The 24,355-nt window shown below is 50.8% G+C and overlaps 1 protein-coding gene and 1 long non-coding RNA gene across 13 annotated transcripts in view; one reads left to right on the top strand and one right to left on the bottom strand.

Annotated features, from left to right (window-relative positions):
• Window positions 1–525: 525 nt before the first annotated feature.
• Window positions 526–24,355, top strand: part of PAX2 (paired box 2) — a 99,745-nt gene continuing 75,915 nt past the window's right edge. For 3 of the 12 annotated variants that reach the window (XM_068197486.1, XM_068197490.1, XM_068197489.1), the window contains exons 1-3: window positions 12,391–13,047; window positions 16,799–16,967; window positions 18,253–18,450. In XM_068197486.1, coding sequence (XP_068053587.1) covers window positions 13,005–13,047; window positions 16,799–16,967; window positions 18,253–18,450 — 410 coding nt within the window. In that variant the 5' untranslated portion in view covers window positions 12,391–13,004. Of the gene's footprint in view, window positions 641–859; window positions 1,009–12,372; window positions 13,048–16,798; window positions 16,968–18,252; window positions 18,451–24,355 lie in introns of those variants that run through there. The other 9 variants (XM_068197481.1, XM_068197484.1, XM_068197488.1 and 6 more) reach the window with 9 other exon arrangements.
• LOC137478006 (uncharacterized) overlaps window positions 22,254–24,355 on the bottom strand; it is a 181,433-nt gene continuing 179,331 nt past the window's right edge. The window contains exon 3 of the long non-coding RNA XR_011001338.1: window positions 22,254–23,295. This is a non-coding gene — a long non-coding RNA (uncharacterized lncRNA). The remainder of the gene's footprint in view (window positions 23,296–24,355) is intronic.

Below are 24,355 nucleotides of genomic sequence, written 5' to 3'. Positions count from 1 at the left end.
ATTATTTATTTATTTTCAATCTCAAAGCCTTTACCAAAACGTGGTCATAAGAGCAAGAAAAGAGACGAGTGGATGGATAAATGGATGGGTGGATGGATGGATGGATGGATGGATGGATGGATGGATGGATGGACGGATGGATAAATAATCTCTCAGAGGCAAAAAGCTAGGCGCTCACAGAAGTAGACTTCACAGGATTGCCTTCTGTCATCTCCAAACTAAACGGCGGAATCCCCGTCCCCCGCCACCCCAACTAAAGTCTGCCCGGACCCCGAGGTGAGAGCTATCAGCTCCCGGGTGGGCTGCGCCACCATCCAGACCAATTCCCCGCCCGCCCCCGATGCACTCCCCCCCTCAGCCTGAGCCCACCGCCTCCCTTTTCAACTTGGAGGAAGTTCCTCCTCTGTCCCGCGTCCCCCTCTCCCTCGCCAGCCCCTCTCCGAGCACATTTTTATGGTAATAAGACAACAAATTAATCTGCTGTTGCAACAAGACTTCCCTACAGGTAGCCAGCTTGAGGGAGGGGGGCAAGGGGAAGCAGATTCAAAGTTCAGGCGTTGTCCCCCCTCCCGCAGGATCCCCGCGGGACCCCCCCAGCCCCTTTCCTCCCTTGCTGCACAGCCCTGGTAGACTGGAGCAGGTGAGCCCCTCTCCAATTTTATAAGCAGCAGCGCTGCATTTGCTTTGATTGTTATTTATTTTCCCCTCCTTTTAGCCTGTCCCGGCTCAGTAGAGCGGCGTTTCTTTCTCTGTGGCTGGCTTTTTTTTTTTTTTTTTTTTTTTTTTTTTTGGTAGTGGTGGTGCTCTGGTGTGTGTGTGTTGTTATCTAAACCGTTTAGTTTTGGGTGGTTGCGCCTAGATCTCGAAAGTCAGCGGGGGAAAGCAAGACACCCAAGCGGGGAGGAGAGAAGCGAAGAAAAGGCCGCGGCGGATCTCCTGGCTTGCAGCCGTCCCGGGGAGACGGGCCATTAGGCAGAGGAGCCATGGCTCAGAGCTCAGGGAGAGCAGGTAAGGCGGGGGGGCGCTGAATATTCAGCAGGGAGGGATGAGACCGTCACCCCCAACTCCCTCCTTTGGCAGGAGGCAGCCTGCTTCTGCTCTCCTCCACGCACACCCTCCTCACCTCGCCAGATCCCCCTCTAACACTTGCTATCTCACCTGAAAAATACCCCTTTTCCTTACGGGCGTCCGCTCCAGCGCCCCTTGAAAGGCTGGGTTCCCACCGTGTTTACCGTGGCAGCTTCTTAAGGACCCGCAGCGGAGCCCCCAGACGCGAGCGAGAGCCGGGCCGAGCCCCGGTCCCTTCCCTCCCGACCCGGTCCGACAGCCAGCGGCCCCGGGCGCTTTGCCTCGCCGCCCTCCAGGCGCCCCGGGCGGCCGAGCCAGCCCCCTCCATCGGCCTTTGTCTGTTTGCCCCAGTCCCGGAGGTCTCTCCCGTCCGCGGAAAGTTCAGGGCATTGCTTAAACTCTTCCTCCACCGACTCCCTCCCCACCTCGGGAAACTTTGCTCGCCGTGCTGGCTCTGGATCTGCGTTGTCCCCGCCTCGGGCCCCTCGGGCAGCCCAGCGCCTTGCCCGGGCTCTGCAGGGGCGAAGCGCGGGGCTGAGGCGGGCGGGGGCCGGGACTGCCTCGCCCCCGAGCGGGAGCTGCCTCTGAGCCCCCCAAACCTGCTCCGCCGACGGACGCGTCTCCGGATCGCCCCCGTCTCCCAGTCAGCAATTTTATGATTTGCAAACAAAGCTTCAAACAAACCCCGCCGGAGAGGTTTTCCTCGGCGCTGCCGCTCGCGGTAAAAGCACAATTACTCGGTTTGGTTCCCTCAAATTGAGTATATAAACAGAGCTTTTAATTAAGGGATTTTTTGGTGGGGAAAGAACATAGAGGTTTAAAATACAAACCTCACCGACTGTCAGCACAGAGCCGAGCTGTTGCCTCGGCTGCCAGTCGTTTGCTGCACGGGAGGCTTGGAAAAGAAAGGCTGCGGCGAGCGCTGGGAACCGAGGCTAGGAACCAGAGCTAACAGCGCTGGTTTTCTTTTGTCATTTCTGATGGAGTCGCAGGGTGAAATATTCCCCACCTAGAGAGGGATTCAAGTGCATAAACAGAGAGACACGTACGGGAGGCAAATAAAAATATTCGCCCTTCAGAAAACCACATATCTTCAATCGATAGTTTCCCCATATATAAATGTGTGTCCACCACCTCTGTAAATCTCAATTTTAAACACGTTGTGTGTGAATATATATATATGCATATACATGTGCAAGCTTATGTTTTCATAATCAAACCAATTAAATCTATTTTATATGCTGTATACTATATATAAATACGACAAAGATTTACCAAATATGAAAGAAAATTACAAAGGCAACAAAAAGGGCCTCCTAAAAGAAAAGGCCACAGAGGCAGTTTTTTGCTGTTCTGCACGGAAAATCTTCTAAGTAAAAACTGAAAAAAACCTTCAGAAAGTTTGCAAACCCCTCTGTTCCTTTTCCCGTCTGTGTTTTTAAAGGATCTGCCGAAGTCCCTTTGCATCTGAGGTTTAAATAGGGAGATCAATAGAAAACAGTTGTAATGATCTAATTAATTATGGCAAAATTAAAAGCGAGTAGAAAATCAATCTCTGATGGTGTTGAAGATGGAATTAAATTGATAGTCCATCTGTTCACCTCCTAGACCGTATAAATATGCAACCCAAGGACGGAGCTAATGGGATCGAGCTGCCTGGGAGACTCTCTCATTCTCTCTCTCTTCTTTTCACTACATTCCTTCCCGAAATTCAGCCCCACAGCCCCCGTTTTCCCGCTCGCAGCCCTCTGTTCACCCAGTTCCCTCTCTCGCTGGAGACACGCAAAACGCTGCTTGTGTCGAGCAACTCAAACCGGCAGCAGTAGCCCGCAAATCTGAGGGTACAAAGCCGTGTGATTGGGAGGAAAAAAAGAAAGCTGAGGAGACAGCGTTCAGTGAGAGCGTGCTCCCTGTCGTGCTGTTTTTAAATCAAACGGACATGATGATGATGACGATGACAACGGAGTAGTTTGAGGATGTTCTCCTCCTTCTGAGCATCTTTTTAACATCGGTCCTGGGTTCAGGAAAGTCAGCCCTTTCTGTAGCCGGATTTCTATAAAATACTCTGTGTGTTCTGTCAGGGAGAGGCGACACATTGAATTAGTTTTGTTTGTCTGGTTTTCCTGACTGCGAAGCTGTAAGAGCAGAGATCCAACGGGAGGCCCTCGGTGACGCCCTGTCCTGGCGTTTTCCCCCTTCCCCGCACCTGCCCTGTCCCTGCCAGGCCAACTTTCCCCAAGTGGGCACTGGGCATTCCTGTGCCGTGCTGTCCTTGGGCTTCTACCCGCCTGCCCACCACGGTGACACTCTGCTGAACGACCAGCGCCACTTGAAAATAAAGGAGAATCGGTGTAATTGCTAAATTAGAGGCATTACTGCATTTGCCCGTTTAAAAAAATAGTAATAAGTACCCCCTGTCCCTCATTTCCGCGGTTATTTGTAGGTGTGGAGCATACGCTAACAGCAGGGAGAGCTAGGGCGAGCTGTCAGGCTGGAGGAGTTCCCCGCCATCCTGGCCGCTTTTTAATTGTGAAAAATTAAAGCTAGGGGCTGCGGTTCCATTGAAAAATAACCAATGAAACCGACGATACTATTGCCCGGGTTAGAGCTGCGTGGGGTGGGGCGGTGGGGGAGGGTCGCTTAAATAATTGAAGCCTAAATATATATCAACTAAGACGGGGGGTCCCGGGCCCAGATCTAACCGCGTGTGCACACCCCCACTATCGGGGCGAAAAAAATGGACCATATCTCACCAAGTTGTGTCAATTTAGTTCTGCCAAACCCCGAGAGGCGACGGAGGGAGTCCCGCCGGCTTCGCCTGCTGCCCCCAGCGCCGCGCCGAGGCTGAAGCCGGTCCCGGAGCCCCGCACAGGGCCGGAGCGGGGGAGAAGGGGAGGGGGGAGGGCGGGTCGGGTCGGGCTCTGCCTGCGGGGACTTCCCTGCCAAAGTTTGCCTTCCCCTCACACTTCCCCATCCGGCCAAAAAAGAGTGCCTCGGGCGCGGGGGAGAGGGGGGGAGCAGCCCGTAGCACCAATCGGATTTATTAATTGATGTATTGAAAAGAAAGATTGATTGACATCTCCTAATGGAAATTACAGCCTCACTTTCCCGCTGCACGCTGCCCTCCCGGCTATCCCTTCATAGAGAAACCCTTGAGGCGAAAGGTAGATTTTCATTTAAAGTGCCCCAGTCCTCAATTTCACAGATTAGATACATTTTAAACACAGACGCACATATTGCAAATTAGAAGCTAATTTAATTATAAATCAAAACTGGGCATAAATCTGCACTCACCACAAAGGATCCATTTAGCAGAATGCAACCACCTCCCCTAACCCTGGAAAACTGCCTTGCAGAAATAACACTACATATACATTGCCAAAGTTATGGACTGTGCACCGTTTAAAGACATACACGGGAGATATTTTTCCCCACGCTAGGGGAGGGGTAAGTCCCATGTGTCAGAAATCAGCCGTTCATATGGTGACAATCTCTCTTTCTCTAGAGAAAGGAATTCTCCGACAAATAAAAGTTTGCATAGATGTAGAAGGTTGTAATTCTGAACTTACAGGCTAGGAGGGAGTCAGAAGAGGCAGATTTTTGAAGTCCAGCAGAGCAGGATCAACAACCACGCTCACACACGCACACACACGCACACACGCACCCACAGAGCCAGGGGTCGTATTGATTGGTGACGTTTGGTTTGCAAACCTCAGAGAGGAGAGGAAGGAGCAAAGTACCAGGATCCGAGTGAGGAGAAAGAAAGGCAGGCACCCGGGAACAACGCTCCGCGCTCGGAAAACCTCCCTCCCTCTGTCCGTCCCTCCATCCCGGATCCGCTCGTCCTCTCTCCTCTCTGCGTGCCACCCTCCGCCCCCGCAGAGTTGCTCCCTGACTCCTCATCCCGCACGAGCTGCCCAGATGAGGCAGCCAGGGAACCTGGAGGGATTTGTTGTCGGCTCAAAGTTCAGTCCTTCCCCGCCCCCTCCACCTTCCAGTTCCTTTTTATAAGTTAGAATTCTCTATTTCCCCCATCCTTCCTTTAATCTCTCTCTTCCTCCACTACACTGAAGACCCCCCCCCCCCACACTTCTTTCAGTCCTCCGTTTCCCTCCGTTTCATCCCTCTGCCTCTCCCTCTGTATCTTACTCCTCAGAGGCAGTAAACTCCGAGGCCATTAACAGCTGATGTTAAAGAGGCATGAGTCTTCCTGCCACTTTTTTTAATTAGGCGCCTAACTTGAGCTTTGGCGGCTCGAGGGGAGGGAAGGAGCGAGCCCGTCTTTGCGAATGGTACTGGAGGAGAGACAGCTAAATTCGCCCGTTTTCCCGGCTTTCCCACAAAGAGGGGAAGGGGAAAGAAAGTTTCCCCACCAACTCACGACCAGTTTCTCCTGAAGCCCTGCAGACTCGCATCTTCCCCCCCGCCGCCGATTGAAGCACCGCTCCGCAAGCAAGACCCTCCGCGCCCGGCCGGGCAAGCCCCAGCCCTCACCTGCGGCTCTCGCACGGGGCGGAGGGGGCCGCGCCAGGTCCTTTGTTGGTGCGTTTCCAGCCTTTGTTTAGCGGTGGAAACGAGCCTGCCTTCCCGACCCAGCTCCCGGCACATCCCATCCGACCGGAGAGCCGTCCGTGGCGGAGGGAAGCGGGGCAGAAGCAAGGCTCACAACAGGGCTTGGGAACCACTGCCAGGAACGCAACCGCGGCAACTTTCTCTGGGGAGGTGGATTTGTGTGTGTACAGAAATTGTTCGGAAAGGAAAGGAAAGGAAAGGAAAGGAAAGGAAAGGAAAGGAAAGGAAAGGAAAGGAAAGGAAAGGAAAGGAAAGAAAGGAAAGGAAAGGAAAGGAAAGGAAAGGAAAGGAAAGGAAAGGAAAGGAAAGGAAAGGAAAGGAAAGGAAAGGAAGGAAAGGTCTTGTGGCATATCTATCACTGTCTAGTGCATGTGTGAAGAAGTCTGCTTCCAACTTCCCCCACCGGCCCTGTGGAGGGAGTGGAGCGAAGCAGTCGCCCCTCTCCCCGGCGGGTCTTTTTGTGCGATCATTTTTGGAGATGTGAATCCCAGGCAGTCATTACCACACTTTGGCCCCTCTGACTGCTGGAATTACCCTTTCCGGGGACTTTAATGGGCAAGCCATAGGGTTTTTCGCTGATCCGCAGCAGTTTTCGCTGCCTCCCCGTTTTTATGGGTGTATTATAGTTAGGGGTTATATAAATGTTTTTGCGTGTGATAACTGTAAATCCTAACATTTGCAAATCGCCCTGAGGCAAACTAACCTTGGACGGGCAGATAGAGGGAGGGAGGGAGGATCTCCCACTACTGCTGATTAAAAGGAGACTTTAATAAGCGTCTAATTCACTCATCGGGAGTTTTATGGAGAAATTACAGGACAAAAAAAAAAAAAAAAAAAAAAAAAAAAAAAAAAAAAAAAAAAGACATCTCCAGCGTGGGGGGGAAGGAGGCAGAGGAGGCAGTAGAGAGGGCTCCCACGCCTCTACCCCAGAGGTAGCTCAGGGCAAAGGCAAGACACAGCTGGGCCTTGCCAGTGGCTCAGTCTCCTATCACGAAAGAGGCAGGGTTCACATCTGGGCCAATTCGTTTTTGGGTCAGAGGAGCAGCACGAAACCCCCTGCCCTCACCCCTCCACCGCTCCGGGGCAAAGAAATGAGCAGGCAGACGACCGGAGGGGCTCTGGCACTGCGGGACAGACAAACGGAGAGATTGGTGGCAGAAATTTTGTGGTGAGCGGGCGAAGCCGGCCCGTGGAGGCCGCCTCGACGGGAAACAGGTCTGGGGACACCACTTTCAGCGGAGGCTCCTCCAGCCTGGGCTGAGTGCGATGTTCGGGGGCAGGGATGGACCGAGACCCCAGCTCGATGCTGGGACCCGCGTGCCCCCTCCCTGCTTGCCTGCTTAGGGTGGGAAGGGGCAGGCTGGGGCGGGCTGTGCTGAGGCCGCCCCTGTCTCCATATGTCTATGGCCCAGGAGGCTTGGATACTCGCCCCAGCTCCGGCCGTCCCGGTGCGCTGAGAGGCGGCTTTGTTGCAGAAGTGTCTCTTCACATTGTTGGCTCTCCCCCCCTTCCACTCTTTCTTTTTTTCCTTTTTTTTTTCTTTTTTTTCCCCTTTCCTTTTTATTCTTTTTTTTTTTTTTTTTCCCTCAATGAGGCTGCAAAAGGTCTTCGGCTTGTCTCGTTTTTGTGGCAAACGCTCTCTTGTAAAGAGGAGAGGTTAAAGTGTCGGTGACTGAATAAAGAGCAGCACACGTGGGCTATTACCATTCAGGGCAAACAAATGCAGAGAAGGGAAAAGCCAGCAGCAGGCAGGGCGAGGGGGGAGCGCAGCCCCCCGGTACACACACGCACCCGCCCCGCTGGCAGGGCCCGGCCGCCGGCCTCCTCGCGGCCCCGGCATCCCCCAGACATGCAACCCACCCATGGCTCACAAAAGAGCTAGAGAAAGAGAGAGGGGGAGACATGAGGGGGTCTTAGATGGGAAAAAAAAAAGAAAGTAGCTTTAGGGGGAATGTGCTGTGGAGTGTGAAATTGCAGCCCGTGGTGCTCCATATTGTACCAGAAGCTCTCCAAAAACTCATCCTCCAACGTGACCAGAGGTGCTTAGAGGGGGAGAAAGAGGGAGAGGGGAAGAGGGGCTCAGAGACACAGGGGGAGGGGAAGGATGGGGGTCTTTTATTCTTTTCGTGCCTTCTTTCTTAATAATTATTCGTTTAAAACCTAACTTTATATTTATTTGTTAAACTCGGCCACCAAGAGCAATCTCGGGTCTTCTGGGCAGAGCGGCTGGGGGGGCACGAGGAGGAGCAGCTGGACGCTGGCTGCCTCCCCCCGCCTTGCTTGGCCCTGCCCGGCCCTACGCACCCTTCGGAAATCTCCCGCAGCTTCGGTCCTGTTTCCATGTCTCCACGCTACTGCTCAGCACCTCCGCCCTGCCCCATCAGCTGCTCCCCTCTGGTATGATCAGACCACAGCACCCCTACAGCGAAGATGTGGATACCCCTTTCATTTGCGTGCTTGTTGGCGAGAGGCAGCGAGAAATCGCAGGCCAGAAATCATCCTGTCCTCAGACAAAGCACCCCCAAAGTCGTCCAGGAATGTTTTATCAAAGTATCCCCTTCCTTGAAGATCCCTCTAACACACATGCCGACTCCTTCCCTTAAATGCTCACATCTTTGGGTGGGGGGGAAGGGGGGCATGTGTTATCATTTTTTTCCTCTATCTTTTTGCAGACAGGGATTTTGCTACTGACTATTCTCAGGGTGAAAGTTAAGTTAGTTGACGCAGAAACTATGTGTCAGAAAAATACACCTAGATGGTCAGCGTAGATTTATTCTGTGAATTCATAAATATGATGCTGAGAATATTAAGGGTTGAGCTAGATCACCTCCAAACTACCAACATTTAGGCTGTAAGCGTTTGTGCACTTGACAAGAGAAAGAAGACAGACAGGTTGTGGAGCCGAGAACTTAGCGGCATCTCCGTGGTGTGCAAATCCAAAACTTCTACCTCTGCAGCACACCGTCCTGCATCCTATGGCCATAGGTCGCTTTTAGCTGTTTTCCAGCATAATTGGCTACAGACAACCCAGAGAAAACAGGGAACCAGCGTGGGCACAAGTCCTGGCTCTGGAGCCAACTGCGATCCCAGGCACAACCGTTTGCTGCAGGCCTGAGCCCTCCGAGGGTCTCCCCCCTCCGCCCGACCCCTATTGTTCCTGGGCACAGCGCTCTTCCCGAGCGCAGAGGGGAGCAGGGGGAGCAGCTTCCGAGAGCAGTGTCTGTAGAACCTGGTTCCCAGGGACAAGGCGAAACGGCAAGCTAGGGAAGTCAAGGCAGCTCGGGAGAACTCAAATGACTTCGAAGGGAAGCTGACAGGACTCTCGAGGTTATGTGTATTGGAACCAAGGGTGGGAAACAGGATCAATGGAGAAGATTTCGACTTGATCAGATGGAGAAAGCCGGCTAATGAAGCAGATCGAAAGATGGCTATCATTGCAACTCCCTCAAAAGTTTATTTTTCTTGAAATTTCCGCAGAGAGGCGGCCGTCTCTTTTGAAGTGTAAATGCTTCTAGCTTGGGGGAAGGCGGGGGGGAAAGGCTGGGTTGGAGAAGAAGGGGGAGATCCTCAGATTCTCTTTGAGAAAAAGAAATAAAAGCAGAGGAGAAAAAAAGAAAAGCAAGGCAAAGAAAAGAGATTAGAAAAAAATATTTATCTAAAGTGGGAAAGGGAAATAAGCACATAGGGCTCCTGAAGTAGAATAGATGGGAAGCTATGGGAGTGGAAAGAGGCCCGTGGTCTTGGCCTCACCTGGTCCCTCAGGGCACACGGCAGTGCCCGGGGCCGCGCGGACAGCCTGGTATTTTTTATTTTGGTTGGCAGAAATTGTTCAGTGGATTTAAATGTTGACAAAGCAATACTTCCAGGAAGTCTAGTGTGGGAAAGGGTACCAGGTGATATTGTGGTATGTGTGGTGGGGGAAGGGGACAGAAAGCAGAGAGCCTTCCCTTCCCTTCCCTTCCCTTCCCTTCCCTTCCCTTCCCTTCCCTTCCCTTCCCTTCCCTTCCCTTCCCTTCCCTTCCCTTCCCTTCCCTTCCCTTCCCTTCCCTTCCCTTCCCTTCCCTTCCCTTCCCTTCCCTTCCCTTCCCTTCCCTCAGAAAACTGTCTTGTTCTACCAGGCTCAGGGCTCCCCGGTTTACTCGGGTTACCTCCATGCGTGGGATTCAGGCTTCGTGTCGCAGAGTGCTCATTTTTTGTATTTATCGAGCCTGCTATTCCTGTCTTTCTTCTCAGTGATATGGGAAAATAGCGAAGACACTAAGGCAAAATACATTATCGGGAAGAGGTTTAGGATCCACCGGCTTCCCCAGACCACCACCAAACTCTTATCTTCTAACTGTACAATCGTCAGTTACAAAGGCTCAGAGCATCTCTGAGAGAGGGTCCATGAACTCACCAAGTGTTAGTGCAGGCGCAGGGAGTTCCCTCCCACCCGGCATTGCCGGGGGCTCCTGCCCGCGCCTCCCGCTTTGCCTTCGGGCTCGCCTGTGTGCCTGAGCACGGCCCCAAGCGCGCCGGACAATCGAGGCTGCCTGGGGCGGAAGGGAGGATGGCCGGGGGTGACTGCTGGGAGACGAGAAGCGACCTAGACCTGTCGGTGACGGAGAGTTGTTACAGGGCCGTTTCCAGCCACGGGCAACACGGGAGGCGCCGAGTGGCGGAAGGGTTCCCGGCAGCGGCGATAAGCGGGCTCCCGGCCCCGCGGTGAACAGGGAACTCTGCTGCCGGGAGGACTCGACAGCCACCCTTGTCCCACTGGCAGATGCGCACAGGCCGTGCCGTGCCGTGCCGTGCCTGCCGTGCCGGACCGGGCCGTGCCGGACTGAGCCGTGTCAGACCGTGCCGTGCCGGACCGTGCCGTTCCGGACTGGGCCGTGCCGTGCCGGGCCGGGCCGTGCCGGGGATCCCGGCGGGATCGCGGCGGCCCGGGCCCGCCGCCGGCTCTTCTCCGCTCTGCCAAGCGACCGGAGGGCGCCATCTAGAGGCCGCGGTGGGGAGCGCCGCCGCCCCGCACCTGAGCCCGGCCGGCCCCTCAGCCCCCGCGCGGGGCGGTCCCGCCGCGGCCGGGCCGGGGCCCGGGCCGGGAGCGCTGATGAGGGACCCGGCGGGTGGGCGAGCTGCGGCCGGCGGGTCAGAGCCACGGCGCGTCCACGGTGAGCAGGGTACCCCGGCCCGGCAGCGGGGCAGCCCGCGGGCGGCAGCGGCCGCCCTCAGTTCCGCGTGCGGCGGGAGTTCCCCGGGAGAGACGGGAGCGGTGCCTTCGCCTTCGCCAGGCGGGCGGTAGCGCAGATCCTGAGCGGGCGGCGCAGAGCCCCCCGGTCCCGTGGAAAATTCACCCTGTGCAGGAGCTGCTGGCAGGGGCGAGCAGGGCCGCCTCAGCCGTGCCCGCCGCGCCTGTCCGCAGCGCAGCCCCGCAGTCACCGAGGACTCACTTCTATGTAATCCCTGCGGTGTAACAAAAAATTTTATTTTCCAAATCATCCTCTTTTTTTTTTTTTTTTTTTTTTTTTTTTTTTTTTTTTTTTTGCACACAAGGGAAAGACAGAGAGGAGAGAGAAAGATAAAACATCAGCTGAAGTGCCAAAATGATTTATGAGACAGTGGAAAATATTTCATAAAGATCTCTCAGACATTCTTTACTTAAGGCGGTTAGGAAGAGAAAAAAAAGGGGGGGCTCTTTTGTGACAGATAAGCAGAGGGATGGGGAAGAATGAAGGAAGAAAAGAGAAGGAAGTACATTTCAGGTGATGGTAAACTCTCAAGTCTGAAAATTAAAATTGAGCTCACAGCAATTTCTGTCTTGCCTTCTTGCCCCTGGCTATTACCCTAAGAAGGTGTTTCTTACTTACTCTATATTTCTCTGCTAGGTTAAAGCCGTATCTATTTTAGCAGTAGACTTATTTGTAAAATAATTTTAAAATCCCACTCTAGCATTAAAAAAAAAAAAAAAGAGAGAGAGAGAGAGGGAGGGAGGGAGGGAGAAGCAGCAGAGATGTGGAAGTGTGAGGTTGGATTTGCTGTTTTTTCCCCAAACGCATGTGAGGGAAAACTTTGCAACGACTGAAACGGGCCTAATCTCTTGGTTTAAAGAGGTGCGAGAAGGTTGATTGCTCTTTCGTTCTATCTCTCGTTCTTTCTTTCTCTCTGTCTGGCTTCTATTTATTTTTCTTTCCTTTCCTTCTTTATACATTCTTCTCTTTCTGTCTCCTTTTTCTTTTCCTTCTTCTCTCACCCTCACCTCCTTTCTTTCTTTCTCCCACACTAAGCCGCACACCACGGAAGCCTTGATGTGTATCGAATCCCCCTCCTGTCCCGCTTTACCCCGGCTAAAGTCTCCGGTAAAAAAACGCGGAGCGTGAGAAGGGAGGTGAAACTAGCAAGGCGTGTGCTTGTGTTAAATAAGGGAGTTAAGGATCCTGAGCCGCGAGTGACAACAAAGCGGGGCTCACGTCCGTTCCCGCGGGCCGGGCAGGGGCGCCGCCGCCCCGCACACGCACGGCCCGGGGCGCTCCGGAGCGCACGGCCGGGGCTCCCCCGCCGCCGGTCCCGCAGGCAACGGCCCCCCCCGCACCAAGCGCCGCCGGCCCGGCCCTCCTCTCTCTCCTCTTCTCTCCTCTCCCCTTCCTCTCCTGGCCGCGCTCGGCTCGGCGCGCTGGCGAATCAGAGAGTGTCGGAATCTATTGCCTTTGTCTGACAAGTCATCCATCTCCGGGGAGGCGGGCGGGGGGCTGAGGGCGCTGCGGCTTTTAGAGAGACACACACCGGGAGCGGAGGCTCCAGTCTCCGGCCCCGGCTTCTCGCAAGCACTTCCCACCTCGGGCGAAAGTCCGCCGGGCGCCGGATCCGCCGCCCGGCCGAGAGGAGGGGTCGTGCCCGCCAGCCGCTCGCCGCTTTCCCGGGGATTGCTACTCTGCTTTGAACTTAAATGAACTAGCCCCGGACCGCGGGAGGAGGAGGAGGGAGAGCCGCGTCCTCCTGCGCCTTCTGCCGCCTGGCCGCCGGCCGCACCTTGCTCCGGCACCCCCTCCCCGCCGCCGGGGATGCTCTGAGCCCTCCCAGCCATGACACCCACCTGCCCCCCGGCGCCGCCAGTCCCTCGCTCCCACGGACTCTGCTGACTGCCCCAAGGCCGGCGCAGCCCTCCCGCTCCCCGGAAAGTACTTCGCTGCCCGCTCTGCCGGGCTGGGGGCCCAGCGCATCCCGCCGCTCCCCTCCTCTCCTCTCCTCGTGTGCTTTTTTGTTTTGTTTTGTTTTCCTTTTTTTTTTTTTTTTTTTTCAAATTTTTTCTCCCCTAAGTCTTGAAGTTGAGTTTTAGAGGCGACACGGCGGCTTCAGCCGATTTCTTCCCCTTCCTTTGCCTCCCCATGGATATGCACTGCAAAGCAGACCCCTTCTCAGCAATGCACCGTGAGTACTGGAGCCCGGCTCCTTCCGCTGCTGTCCCCTTCTCATCCCTTTATTCTTCCTTCCCCAACCATCCTTCCTCACCTGATCCTCCTCCAGGTCCACCTTTTCACCCTGGCCGATACCGGGCTTAGAGAGTCGTTCAGAAGGCAGGACGAATACTGCCGGCCCGAGCAGCAGGGCAAGGATGCCGGGCAGCCCCGGAGCTGAGGGCAGCAGAGCTCCGTGCCGGCACTGGGGCGGGGGCCAGGACCCCCAGTCCGAGGGCAGGGACTGAGTGCCGCTGTGCCTGTGCTGCGTGCCCTGAGCGCGCGAAGGAAATCCCCCTCCGAACCAGAGCTATGCTCCGCAAATACACTTTCTCCGTGGCCCCTCAGACAACAAGAGTTTATTCTGACTCGTGTCAGCCCCCGGGACCGGCCTTTTCCCTGTCTGTGCCCAGCCGGGCCGGGACTCCCCGCAAAGCTCCTCGGCTTTAACCCCCCAGATTTCCCCGTGATGCGATGCTGTTTGCTTTGATTTCGGATTTCGGTGGCAGAGAGGGAAGATGCCAGTTTCGAATTAATGGCGGGTTAGTCGGTGGCTGTTCTGTGAGTCGTTTTCGTTTGGCGAAAGGTTGGACTGCGGGAAAAATAGGACAATTGTATGGCAGGGAGATGAAGTGGCTTTGGAGGCTCCCAAGAAGTCACGATCCCTCCTGGTTTACTTACCAGATACCCGGTGTGAATTTTAAATATATTCCTGGTACAGAGGAAAGGTCATTCGTGCTACATTTTCAATTTTATAAAGCTTTCTTAAGAGGGGGAAGAAGGAACGTGAAAAGCCTCCTTTACCAGGGACAGTAACAAGGAATTTCCATTGATTTTAATTAAATCGCAGGAGAGAAAATAATTCCGAGATTTAAATTGAAGAACTAAAAATACAAATAGAAAACCGAGATTGAGAGTATGTTGAGTCAGGAAATGAATAATTAAGAGCAATTTGTAACTTTTGACACCGAAACTTTTAAGGACACGCCCTGCCCGCTGCAAAAAAAAAAAAAAAAGAAAAAAAGAAAACCACAAATTGAAAAGATAGAAAATGGAAATGCTTGAACTTTAAAAAAAATCCCGATTTTGCCTTGAGAACGAAGGTGCAGAAATATAAACCCACGATTAAATCCCCAAATGCTGATGTAGGTAACTGCCTTTCTGTTTCCTAATAACTGATTTCCAGAATACAATGCTTAAAATGTGAGGTTTGATTTCCAAAGAGCTTTAACAGCAAACACTCCGTGCTTTGGACATTATTTTTAGTTTTCAGCAGTGTGATACGTTTCCCGACACGATGTCAGTAATTCGGCTCCTGTACGATCCGAAACATGTCAGCAGACGAAAGAGGCATTTCACTGTCGCTGATTTTTTAAAAACTCCAGGGAGATTCCTGTCCAGTTTTTGGCTTCCGATTAGGGAAAAAAAACCAAACAAACAAAAAAAAAAACAAAAAACAAAAAACCAAAAACCAAAAAACAAAAAAAAAACACCCCAGAAGAACACCAAATCTAAACAAAACAAAAAGACCCCACCAACATTTGATTCGTTTTCTGAAGTGTATTTCTAGAGCTACAGACCTGAATATTATTAAGCAATTTAAGCAGATGCGGGCACAAGCTCCTGACAGGCAGACAGCACACACGCTCAGTACGACAGCACATACAGATGCCGGTACTTACATGCAGATAAATACACGTAAATATCTGGCTGCTCTGATAGAAAGAATCTTAGAAAACCACGGGGCAGAACAAAACAAACTCGTGTGAAAAATATCCGGACTCCAATAATTTGAATTATTAATTTTTAATCTTTTTGCATCTGTTGCCCTTTAATACTTTGTAATGCGAGTTATAATAGGTACTTTGAATTATTTATCATGGAGTTGCCGAAGAAATTGCTATCTTGTAACTTTAGAGGCAACATGTGCAAAGGGGTTCTGAACAAATGGAGGAAGAACACAATATATACCCGCGGTTTTTAGTGGAAGAAGATAAATATCCCCTGTCCCCTCTGAATCCCTAAATATGTTTTTTTAAAGACTAACAAAAGAATGCAAAACATAACTCCGGTTCAGCGGGGAACGACGGGAAAGCTAGCCGGCACCCCGGCCGATGGGGCTGGGAGGGGATGTGTGAAGGTGTTACTGAAGGGGTGGGAGAGATGGGAAAAACTCTATTTGTGCGAAAGGACTTGGATCGATCGCAGGGCAATGAGAGTTTCCACTAAGTTCAGAGCCAATAAGTCAGTGTCAGAAGCAGGAGAGAAAAAAACCTCAACGAAAATACAAACAGATCATTTTTCAGCAAACTGCAAACCGAACTAAGATCTCTTGGTGAGGGAAATACAGGAGGTTAGGGTTGTGTGAAAGGAAAGCTTTAATACAGAGTGCACTCCACAGCTATATCAGCTGGATATTCCGGAGACAGAGACGCTCAGGTAGCAGCGCCAGCGAAGCTGTACCGCCTGCGAGCGCGCATCTCCCCATGCCCTGGCAACGGCGAGCTGCTCTCGCCTCTAACGTAGACGTTTCATTCACGACCAACTGTCTCATTGCGTCCCAAAAGGAGATATTTCCCTTAATCCCCGTCACTCCGTTTCTCATGTCCATGCTTAGCAGGTGCATACTTATTTTTTTCCCCCATGTTATTTCTAGAAATGGAGAAAGACAGATCAGGAGAAAAAAAGAGATCCTAGCAGTCATATCTGAGATAGAGCAGGTTTTTGCCTGGAAAGAGTGGGACAGAAGAAAATGGAGAATTAAAATTCTCCCTGAATTAGATTTGTATGGTGGAAAACAAACAAACAAACAAACCAAACAAACAAAAAAACCGGAACAGTACGAGTCTGTTTTTTTTTTTTTTCCTGGATTTTTTTTCCTGTTAAGATCGAAAGCTAATGAGAGAGAGGGTCTGTCTGTAAAGGAACACCAGCTGCGGACTCAAAATACTTTCATTCTCTCTCCCCCCCACTCAATTTTTTTTTTTTTTTTAATTTTTCTTTTTCTCTGTGAGTCTTTTCAACTCGCATCCCAAAATAATGGGATAGGACTGCTTGCATGGGGGACATGCCGCGGGGTGAGGAGAGGGCGGAGTTCGCGAGGAACTGTAATTGACAACGTGATAGAAAATCTTGCAAAGAAAACGAGAGAAAAAGCCCAGGAGTAAAGAGAAGGGGGTCTGCGGCAGAGTCCGCCCGGAGCCTCTAAGAGGTCGAGCTCTGGAGTTTGGGAGTGCATCGCTGCCCTGCTCTGGGGAGAGGAGCGGGCGCGGGCGCTGTTTCCATGTTCGGCCCATCACAATAGCCGTGAGAATCCACCGCTCCGGCATCCCGATCGGGACCGCAGGAGGAAAGCGGCTTGGGGAAGGGAGGGCGGCATACGGGAAGGTGGAGAACAATCTTCCTCCGTCTCGGGAATATTCATTCTCCCTTCCCTTTCCATCTTTCCTCCTCTCTTTTCTTTCTTTTTTTCTTGCTTTCCTTTCTTTCCCTCTTTATCTCATTTTCTCATTCTCCCTGGTTTTAGCTCCTTCTTTCTCTCCTTCTCCCTGTTTATATTCTCTTGCTTCCCCACGTCTTGTTCCCCACTCTCGACCCCCCGCCATCACCTCCACCCATCTGTAATGACTGGAGAATTTGCAGTGCGAGTGGTAAAGAATCCACGACTAACGGTGTATTTCTGGTGTGCGTGGGTTGTTGTGTTTTTTTTATTTCTCTTTCCCCAGCAGGGCACGGGGGTGTGAACCAGCTCGGGGGGGTGTTTGTGAACGGCAGGCCCCTACCTGACGTGGTGAGACAAAGGATAGTGGAGCTGGCTCACCAGGGGGTGCGACCCTGTGACATTTCCAGGCAGCTGCGGGTCAGCCACGGTTGTGTCAGCAAGATATTGGGCAGGTAAGGAAAGAGGCAGCTTCTTCCTCTCCCCTGAGACTGCAACGTTGCATCCCTTCCCCGCTCCAGTATGACCTTCCGCCCTTCCCGTGGCACAGCGCTCTCCCCACCACGACCCCGAGCGGCCCCGGCACCTTCGCACAGTGGGAGCCCGCGGCTGAGCAGGGCCCCCTCCTCCAACTGGCAAGGACGTATTTCTCCCCCGCCTCCCCCTTCCCTCACCGGCGGTGTTTGAAAACTCCTGGGAAGACAAAATAATTTGAGAAGAGTGGGTGGGAGGGCGGGAAAGAGAAGGGACGGGAGAAAGAAAACGAAAGAACCAAAAATCCCCAGTCCAGCAGGAGCAACGACAACAAAAAAATGCTAACTCACAACAAGCCGTAAGCAGCCTTATCAAAAACACGGGTAAATAAACAAACAACGGGGCAAATAAAGAAATAAATGCCCGCGGTAACCGATCATCGCCAAATGAGGTGTGCAGTATCCCTAGGGGCTACTCGGGGAGACCCAGGGCCCTGGCCCGGCCGCTCGGCTGCGGAGCGGTGTGAGCAGGCGGCAGTGCCCGGGCCGCCGGTGCGTGCGCTACGCGCGCTGCCGTGCCCGGCGAAGGCCGGGACGGAAACGCTGCCGGCAGCAGAGCTAATGGACAGCGGGGAGCGGGCTGGCGCTGCCCTGTACGAACCCCCGCTTCAGAGGGACCCCGGGGTCGGGATAAACCGTTCTCCTGCATCCGCAGCCCACCCAGCGCCCCGATTCGGGAGCGGCCGGCGGGGAGATCCAGGCGAGGGAGAGCGAGCCCACCACTGCCCGTTCCCTGCGCCCCCTTCCCGGCCGCCCGGCCCGATCCCGCGTTCGGCGGGCTTCACCTCCGGACAGCTGCATCGGGGAGAGGGTTTCTGTTTCATTTCCCGACCCCAGGGCCTAAAAGAAGTGTGTGCGCGTAAAACGGGGGAAGGGGGAGGCAGCGCCCCTCGCTTCTAACACACACACACACACACACACACACAAGAAAAAAAAAAAAAAAAAGGAAAAAAAAAAACAAAGGAAAAAAAATAGGAAAGCGAGCCCTAGACATACGAAGGGATTGCCTTAGCCCCAGGTCATGCCGCCTGGCGCTTCGCGGAGCGGCGTTATGCAGCGCCCGAGCGGCCACGGCCCGAGGCCGCGTACCCGCGGGCTGAAGCCGAGGTGGGGCTCGGGGCAGGGGGCAGGGGTCCGCGGGGTGCTCTCAGGGTCAGTGGGCTCTGGGTGCTCAAGGACGGCAGGCCACTGACCATCTTTTGTACAGGTATTACGAGACGGGAAGCATCAAGCCCGGCGTGATCGGAGGCTCCAAACCTAAAGTGGCCACCCCCAAAGTAGTGGATAAAATCGCCGAGTACAAGAGACAAAACCCGACAATGTTCGCCTGGGAGATCCGGGACAGGTTATTGGCCGAGGGCATCTGCGACAACGACACAGTCCCCAGCGTCTCCTCCATAAACAGGTAAGAGCAACCCCGCAGCTCGCGGCCCAGTCGCATCTTTACGGCCCAATAAAACCCCTTTCAACAGCGAGGACGGCCTAATCCTTCCTCGGTCAGGGTAGATCCAGCTTTCTCCGGTCCCCTGCCCGCAGCGGGACCTGTAGGCATGGCCCACCAGTCCCCGGCCCGGTCCAGCGGGCGCTCCCGGGCCTCGCCGTGACCTCCGAGCCCAGTTCCGGGCAGAGGGACGGAAAACAGCTGCCCGTTCCCGCAGCACCCGCCCCGAGCAGCGGGTGCGCGGATCCGTCCCGGGGCTCGCTGCAGCAGGGCCGCAGCTTGTGCCCGCCGCCCGGCCCGGGGGCAGCCGGGGGCCGGGGCAGTGCTTCTGCGAGAGCAGCCGAGCTCCCGCCGAGCAGCCCGGCACGGCCGCAAGGTTTGGGTGCTCTTCAGGCTGGAGGGGTGACGGCTTGCGGAGCCGGGGTTTCCCGTGTCCCTCGAACACCCCTACCGGGGTGTAGATGACCTCCAGCCTTGCCAGGGTATTAGAACTCTGAGCCGAAAGGCTGCCGTCATCTTCTGCCAAGCCGGGCTCACAGCCGCGAGCCGCTGAGCGCGGGAGGAAGGATTCCCTTGCACCCACTCCCCCGGCTCACTCCCCATCGGCAGCCTGAGGGAACGGCTAAATTTGCCGGGCGGTTCTTTACCCGGCTGGGGAGCGCTGCTCTCCGCGGTCCCTGTGGCCCCGACTCGGTCTGATCCCTGCTCTCGCAGAAGGCTGGGCAGCCGCCGAATCGATTTCGCACTAGCGAACCATTTGCCCCCCTCCGCCTCCCCCATTTACTCCCCCGGCTACTAGGCTGCAGATTTTGTTGATTTTGTCGTTGGAGGGACTCAGATTTGGTCTCAGGTTTGAGGTGACAAAAATAACCATATGACAAGCAAAAAACCAGGATCGATGCAGGAGAAAAAGGAATAGGTGTAATCAAGTGCTGACAGACGTCAAAGCGCTCAGACTGCTCACATGCCTGCACGTTCAAACACAACGTACATCAGATCTTCACACTTTGGCAACAGAACACTCTCGTGCACACAGTAAAAGTAATTACAGCGTTTTAGTGTTATGTATGTACAGATACCCTGACTGTGCCCACAGAAATACAACCTTTAGAAACAGAGTAACGCAATGATATTTGTAAAAGGTACAGACATAGGCAAGAAATACCTCACCAACAGAGTAAAAAGACATGAAATTTTGAATGCAATTCCAAATGTATGGCTCTTCCCAGCCAAATAAATATACACATGGTATGTGTAAATAAGTATGCAGGCTTTTGTAGTGTCTACATAGATAAAATGCACAAATTGGTATACTGGCCTTTTTGATATATAACAAATTTAGCCAGATAAAAAACCCCAAAACCTGGTGTATTTATAGCAAGGGAAGCAAAAAATAAATAGCAAGGAAAACACAGTGGTATTTTTTTTGTCCTGCACTTTTCATGGCAGATCTATCAAAATATGTCTAATAACTCAGACTGTGTATTTCTAAATCTGGCATCCTATATAAATGGGTTTTAATATTTTGCAAATGATATGGAATTATCCCAAATCATCTTGAAAACAGCAGGTAGAATTAGCTAGTGGAATGTACCTTGGCTAAGAAAGATTCCCTCAGACACACTGTCTCTGTAATATACTGCTAGGCTACCCTAGGAAATTATCCCTGTGTGTGCCATCTGTATTAAAATGGTTATTAAGTTATGAACAGGGTAACATAATACTGATCGGCTAATTATACACCCTCCTAAAAAACCTCCAGGTCTCTGTTACTCTCTCAGTCAGGTATTGAAATAATAACAGTTTGACATTCAGACACCTTACAAAGGCAGCTGTGGAAGGACAGACAGCTATCCCTGTAAGGAATTGAGCTGGTGGTATGGGAAGTCCAGAGGAATGGCCATAGGCTCTTTGGAGAAATAGCATGTACAGACCCAACATATATTTATACTTCAGCTAGCTTAAGGGATCTCAGCATCCAAAAGTCACTGAAGTCTCCGTCTTATGCTTGCTGGACCCAGTGCCTCATGTCTGAGTTGTGATGTCCCAGGCAGAAAGCTGAGCACCAGATTTGGCTCCCACCATGCTACCAGTCTGCGGCAGGCTTTTTGGGAATTTTGTACCTCCGTTTCTCCACACTGGAAATGAAAACTAATTTTTCTCAGAAGGAGGTGGAAAACAGATGCCAGTTAGATTGTGCTTATAAAATACTTTGAGGACAAGTGTTTTGTAGCTGCTAAGTATTATTATACTAGAGAGGTTCCGCTGTGACTCACCATGGCAATGGTATTTAAGTCCCCAAGGCTCAAGAGCATTTTAGCTTCATAAATTTAGTCTTTCCCCATTCCTTTTAAAATTTCAGACCAAACTTCCCACTGTTCACCTTTGTATGAAGCTTCCCAAAACTCACATCTGTGAGGAGGTGAGCCCATAACACAGGTCATAAAATTTGCAAGTCTGTCCTAGACAAGAACAGGACAGTGAACTGGGAAAAAATTGCAGTGAAATAGGAAATATTGAGTATATTAGGGTCCAATCCTAGTGCTGTGGAGACTAGCGTGAACTTCATCACTCCAGTGACTTTCATGACTCCAGCTCACAGAACTCACAAAACACAAAGAAGCTCACAATTTAAATATACATTTTTCTCTCCCTCATTGTAAAAATTCACATAGAGAATCAGGGCAGTTTCTTTGTAACAGCAAATCTCTTACCTGCAGTAAATTGTCATCTCTCTGATCACCAATCACAAATTTGAGTTAATCTAACACTAAGTCTCTGAGCAGCTTCAGAAAGATGACAATTTTAAAACCTAGCCATCAATAAATATCTGTCTTCTTACTTTGTGAAATGTGGAGTTTCCAATGCAAAATCTGGTTTTACCCAGTGTCTAGAACAGTTAGAACTACATCCAGGAGCATTTTAACATCTTAAGACAATTAGCAAGGCATTTATGGAAAAAGAAGTTACCTATATCCCTAGACAGACTGTGAATACTGCGCTTCAAAATGGAGATGTCCTTGTACACGGAAAAAAATATTTTCGGTTATTATTTTTTGAAAATGTATTAATTACCTTTTATTTTCTTTCTGAGAATTAGTCTAACATTAGTAAAGGTCTTTGAGTGAGAGACTACAGAACAACAGTTTCAATTCAGTTTTAAAAGTCTCCCTTAAACACTTTAAAATTTTTAAAATGATTTTTTAAATTCTGTGTGCGTACATTGCACTGGTCTTATTGCACTGAGAATGGTAGGACACATCTGGGACAACATGTTATTCAGTTCTGAGTTTTATCAGAAACTTTTTCATTCCAAACTCATGCAGACAAAGGGTAGATATAAGTTCTAGTGAAAAAAACATGACCTAACTACCCTGTCAAGATTCAGGAAAATATACTAAAGTCTTCTGCTATGCAGTAGATTTCTTTTAATTATGGGAAAAGTCTAGAGAGTATATGAGTTAATAAGCAAAGTGCACCAGAAATGACAGGATCGAGATCAGTTATCTCTGTGCCAACAGCTTTCCTGTTCCCACTTCAGTATTTTAGTACTTCAGTATTTCAGTACTTTAGTACTTCAGTACTTCAGTACAGTAAGTACTATGCAGTATAAACCAATTGTGTATGTGTAGGCATACATATATGCACACATACAAACATGTATATGTATATGTATATATGCAAACACACACATATACACAGTGCCTGTAATTGAGAAGCAGGCAAGTGACAGAAGATGTTAATTCTTTGGTAAGCAATTAATGCTTTAAATCACTTGACCACTTTGCTCCTTGTACACCCTGCCAGCCCAAACTTTTCCATCTATCATATAACTATAAACCAGTTATCTTTGGTCATTTCAGATTAGACTGTTTCAAGTGAATTTAGACACTGCTAAATTTAGATGCTCCTTGTGGCAGTCTCCTAAAAATGAACTTCGAGGCAGATGCTAGTGAGAACTTTTCCTTTGTTTAGGAGAACATATAGTTCACCTAAGATCACAGGTTTCATGAGATGATAATCATCCCAGAGAAATCTGAATTAGACAGTGTACGTTAGTAGGAACTGGAGGGAGCATGTCATGGACATACTTTCACGGTACTCTAAGTTATGCAATTGTTGCTTAAGCACTACTTCCTGCTTCTCTTAAATTAATGAATTATTTCGGATTAATGAATGAAGTCCAGAAAGACAAAGCAAAACAACCTCCCCCTGATTTGTACCTCTATCCCAGTTCTTGGATGGCCAGGTTCAGTACTGGGAACTCCCCGTTAGTTCTTAGCCAATGCATGCCAAAGGTAAAGCATTTCAGAGTTCAGTCAGTCTTCTGGATACACTTTGGACCCTGAGTTCCTGAGAACAGACCTAACTAATACCCCATGGCAGAGAATAGAGTTTGGTGGATATATTATCTCAGTCAAACTGCTGGATGCTTTTTTGATCTTCTCTTAGGTATAGGGTATCCATTAATTTCTAGTGTTAACCATATGGTTTAGGGAGATGTTTCCATTTTCACAATATAGCAATTGGCTAATGATGCCTAGTTAAAAGTCTCCAGTAATTATGTGCTTTTAAAAATACATATGGAAAGACACATACATTGACATGCATTATAAGGACCAGTGAAATATACTTGTACATTGAAATATTATTGAGCATATGGCCAATTTCAGTGGCTGCAGGCTGGCCTGTAGTTTAGAGCAAAGAATGGCATATTCAAAGATCAGATTTCCCTTAACAGTTCTGACATTAATTTTCTGACTGATCTTAGGCAGGTCACACAAACTCCTTAGAAGGCTGTTTTGCCATCTGTAAAATGAAAATAACAGCTTTTAGTTACTTCTGTAAAACTCAGTATGATCTTTCACTAAAAATTTCCGTTACGTTCAACACATAATGATAAAAAGTTCAAAACTAGAGCTGGGTTGTTTTACATCAGCTGAGGCTTTAGTTTATGCAATTGAGGTAAATGTAACATTTCAAGACAAACATTGTCTGGCAAGAAGCAGGCGCTTTAGGGCAGGGGCTGTGTTATATGTGGAAGAAATCAGTATTACGCAAACAGAGCTTTCTGAGCCCCCCTCGCTAGCCAGCAGCTCTTGAGAATTCCCCAAAGGACATCCTGGCCAAAGTCACTGTGAATCTCTTCTTGGTTTTCCTTCTCCCTGAACAAATCCGGAATTCTTGGAGGACAGGTATTGAGTCTAGGGAGAAGCTGGAAGAGTACAGAGTATCTCTAATGGCAGCTTGTTCATAGTGATCAAAAGCAGTGACAACTGCATTGTCTGCAGTGAACTTGGGATGAACTGCCCGAGTTTTAACCTGCAAGTGTGTGTGTGGGTGTGCATGTCACACAAACCTATCACCACTGCTGGTATTTAGTAGGCACAAGTCAATTTTCTCAATATAGACACCAAATATTTGACTTGTCTTATAGACTGGATTTGCCTCTGTATGACATTGTTTTGGTGCAAGGGAGGGGTGAAGAAAACTTGTCCGACAGTACTCAGTGGAGATTACCAAGACTTGTAAACTGGCGCTTCCTGGCGCGCACAGAAGAAACTTAGGATTCTAGCAGGAATCCTCTCTCCCAGCTGATGCTGAGTCTAAGGTTCCTATGCGGTTTCCTGCATCAGGGTATGCTCTCAGGGTGGAAGACTTCTACTGCGAGTTGCTTTCAGCTGAGCAAAGAATGCAATCGGGTCACACAGGGCTTCATTACAGGGAATATACTCCTTTAAATTCAGACTCTTTTCCATCAGACACAAACCTGGTATTATCTTCTTTTTATCATTGCAAATAAAGGACAGGCTCATAAAGCAGAGGTTACAGACAATGTTACTGCAGCTGAAAGAGTAAATGGATGCTC

The sequence above is a fragment of the Anomalospiza imberbis genome, chromosome 8 (genome assembly GCF_031753505.1).
Source record: "Anomalospiza imberbis isolate Cuckoo-Finch-1a 21T00152 chromosome 8, ASM3175350v1, whole genome shotgun sequence".
NCBI classification, from domain to species: Eukaryota; Metazoa; Chordata; class Aves; order Passeriformes; family Viduidae; genus Anomalospiza; species Anomalospiza imberbis.
Note: the sequence above shows the minus strand (reverse complement) of the source record. Positions and strands in the feature narration are given on the sequence as shown.